This window comes from Brassica oleracea, chromosome C6 (assembly GCF_000695525.1).
Source record: "Brassica oleracea var. oleracea cultivar TO1000 chromosome C6, BOL, whole genome shotgun sequence".
NCBI classification, from domain to species: domain Eukaryota; kingdom Viridiplantae; phylum Streptophyta; class Magnoliopsida; order Brassicales; family Brassicaceae; genus Brassica; species Brassica oleracea.
The window spans coordinates 9,987,592-9,991,057 of NC_027753.1; the positions used below are offsets into that span (position 1 = coordinate 9,987,592).

The 3,466-nt window shown below is 33.9% G+C and overlaps 1 protein-coding gene across 1 annotated transcript; it reads left to right on the forward strand.

Annotated features, from left to right (window-relative positions):
- The first annotated feature begins 897 nt into the window (after positions 1-897).
- Positions 898-1,801, forward strand: LOC106298790. Its single transcript, XM_013734927.1, has one exon. It carries the CDS (start codon positions 1,001-1,003, stop codon positions 1,616-1,618), a length of 618 nt encoding a protein of 205 aa, XP_013590381.1. The 5' UTR covers positions 898-1,000; the 3' UTR covers positions 1,619-1,801.
- The last annotated feature ends 1,665 nt before the right edge of the window (positions 1,802-3,466 follow it).

Sequence of the window (3,466 nt, forward strand, 5' to 3'; positions counted from 1 at the left end):
AAAAAAATTATTTGGTTTCATATTTAATTTTATTTCAAATATTTTAAAATTTTAAATTATTGTTTTATAAAATTTATATAATTATTATAATTAATTAATATTTTAAATATGGAGATGTAAATTCGTTGTAAAATTCCACGTTAAGTCCTCGTAACGTTTACGAGGAATTTACATGAAGTCGTTGTAAAGTCCTCGTAAAATTTACATCGACTTTACGTGGAAGCCTTACGTGGCTTTTACAACGAACTATTACGAGGTATTTACATCGTCGTTTACGAGGGCATTACGACGAATAGTTTCCTTCCGCTTTACGAGGAATTGACTTCCTCGTAAACGTAACTAGGACTTTACGACGAAACCTCCGTTACGACGAGCGTTTAACAACGAAACGCGTATCGATGTTAATTCGTCGTAAAGCCCCTATTACGACGAATTTACAACGAATACCGCCCTCGTAAAAAATATGTTTTCTTGTAGTGACCGAACCCGAACCGAAATTTAGAAATACAAGAATGAGGCTGAAATCTTTGAACCCGAAAACCCGAAACCCGAATAGATCCGAACCGAACCCGAATGGGTACCCGAACGCCCACGACTAAACTATATATAGTCCGAAATATCCTGGTTGAAAGCAATGTGAATACAATGTTGCAAACTCTTACCCTAGAATCTTGATCATTTTGAAATTTATTCAAAGGATACAAAAAACAATATGTCCTAAAAAAATCTGTAATCTAAAATATAAGATTTGATCCATGTTTACAAAAGCTGTTTTCTTATGAAGTGACATGGATTCAATAATTATGCTCCAATAATCTAAAATAAGCTTTTGCTTTTGTCTTTATAATCTTTGTATAATCTTGCACGTTTTAGCACCTCTCTATCTTTCTTCCTTTATAAGTCCCTCACATATCCTCTCCTTAGCTCATAAGTAATCAAACCTCAAAAAAACAATATTTCATATCTCTGTTTCTCTCTCTAAGAAAACTCTAAACGTATAATGGATCAAAACGAACCAATAAGCAAGAAGCTATGGAACATCGTACGTTTCCTCTTGTACATGATCCGCAAAGGCGTCTCAAAACACAAACTCATTGCCGACTTCAACGCCACTCTCAAACGCGGGAAGAATCTCATGTTCCACCACCGTCGCCGCGTCCCCGCCGCCTCCACCGCCTCCGACGCTGCTTCATCCGCAGCCGCAGCTGCACCACGACAAGAATACGAGTTTAGCTGTAGCAACACTCCAAACTACACTTTCCCTTTTACCAATATTTCTTTCATGAAGAAAAAGAGTCACAATAGTCTCTTTGCGTGTGGTCAAACGCCTCAGACGCTCGATGATGACGCGGCTGCTGCTAGAGCAGTTCTTGAGCTTCTTCATGGTGACAAAGGAAACGTTACGCCGGCGTATTTGACGGCGGCTTTGTCTCCTTACTTTCCAGGGTTTGGTCGGACTCCTTTGGTTAGGCCATTAAGCGTAACGGACTCACCGTTTCCGTTAACACCGGAAAATGGTGACGTGAATAAAGCACACGTGGACCAAGCCGCTGATGATTTTATAAAGAAGTTTTATAAGAACTTGAATCAGCAGAAAAAGATGATTGAGTTCAGCTAAAAATCAATCTGATCAGTGTGTTCCTTCATATTTTCTCTTCTTGCTTAAATATTTCTTTTACTCTTTTCTCCGTTTTGCTGATTCAATGCCAAAGATGTAATGATATTTTGGGGGGATTTTTATTTTCGAGTATCTTGAAAAATTGGATATTATGAATAAAAAATAAATCATGGGTTTTTACTAGTTTGAATCTCTAACTGATATGTGGAAAAGTTGTAGTGGCTAATAAAATTGATTCCAGGGAAATTAATTAATCTTCGAATCCACAAGCTTCCACAACGACAACATAATTAAACTAGTTATTCCTTTCTAGTGAATGCTTTTTCTTTCCTCTAAGCTAAGAATACTTCGACAACAGATCTCTTTAGCTTTTCATTTTTAACCCAAAAGTAGTAAGCCTAAACAAGTTAACACTGTAAAATACATATTGTAAGCAAAACTTGTATTAACTGTGACGAGTAAAATAATTTTACTTACTATATTATTTATAAACACTAGTATTTCATAAAACAGATGAATCCAATTTTTTTTTTTTTTGAAAAATAATGCAGTGACATACTATAATGTTTATAGTTTGTTTTGGTCAAGTGACAATCATCAGTATCATCTGGAAAAATAGAACTATTATTATTATATAAAATTCACTTTTGTATCTGTTTCTTGTCTCAAATAAAGACATATGGGCAATATTCTCCGTTTCATCGTTTGATTAGTATCAACCATTTCGTACGGTTTGAATCTTATCAGCTTTTTAATTGTATGCATGTCATGATCCCAAAATAGACCCAAGATGTTCATAGTTTGCATTTATTGTTTTATTACATCTCGAAGTTACAACTTCATTCCTTGTTACTCACCCAAGAGTTAAAGTCATTTTGTGAAACTTAAAGTGGACATTGCAAGTTGTTTGGCTCATTCCCTAAAGCAAAAGAGAGAAAACTACTTTCTTTTCCACATTTTTCTTTAATTTTCTTTTACTTATTTAAGTTTTCTTTATAATATATTCACAAATCACAAGTTTGAATATCAAAACAACAACTCCACCACTATCCCGAGAAAGCTTATATATGACAGAGGGCCAGAGGCAATAAAAAACTTCTTTCGTAAGTCACTGTTTTCATCATTTTAGATTCTACAAATCAAGAATGAAGATTGCCGTTCTTTTTTTTTTTTTGAAACACTTTCCTTTTTGAAACACTAAGATTGCTGTTCTAAACTATTCTTTCCTTAGTTGGGTTATTGAAGGGTCTGACTGTAAGTCACAATTGGCGATATATTTTAAGCAAAAGTCATATTTACTCTGCCTTCATCTGAAACTGAACCAATCAGGCGAAAAAGTTTTGAGAAAATTGAAAAATAAAGACATTTTATACTTCGATTTGTCAGAATAAGATTTTTTGAAAATTCTTTAGGTAAGTAGGATTTATAATTTTTTAAATACCGTATTGCCCTCAAATTAACATAGTTAAGATTTATATAATTAATATTAATATTTCGAAATATATTTAACCACTTTTAAAAAAACAAAAAAAAACAAAAAGTAAAAACAGAAAGTAAAAATAAAGGAAAAACAATAAAAAAAGTAGAAACAAAAGTCGATTTACCCTAGAGATTAACGAACCTCTCTCATCTTCTCCGCCGAAAGCTTGAAGCTCCTCCAATGACGATTTTGGGTAAGAACAAAGCCAAATCGTTTCTTCACTCTTTAACTTTCATTTTTCATCTCTAATCTAGTTATTTTCGTCTTTCTCTTTGTTATCAGCCTGAAGAATTGGAGATTTGTTCTTACTCTACGACATCGTCGGACGCTCTTCTTCTTCTTCCACCATCAATTTCATCAACATCTCA

Excerpts from the sequence above, each read along its gene's own strand:
- LOC106298790 (XM_013734927.1), top strand. The coding sequence starts at position 1,001 with ATGGATCAAAACGAACCAATAAGCAAGAAGCTATGGAACATCGTACGT.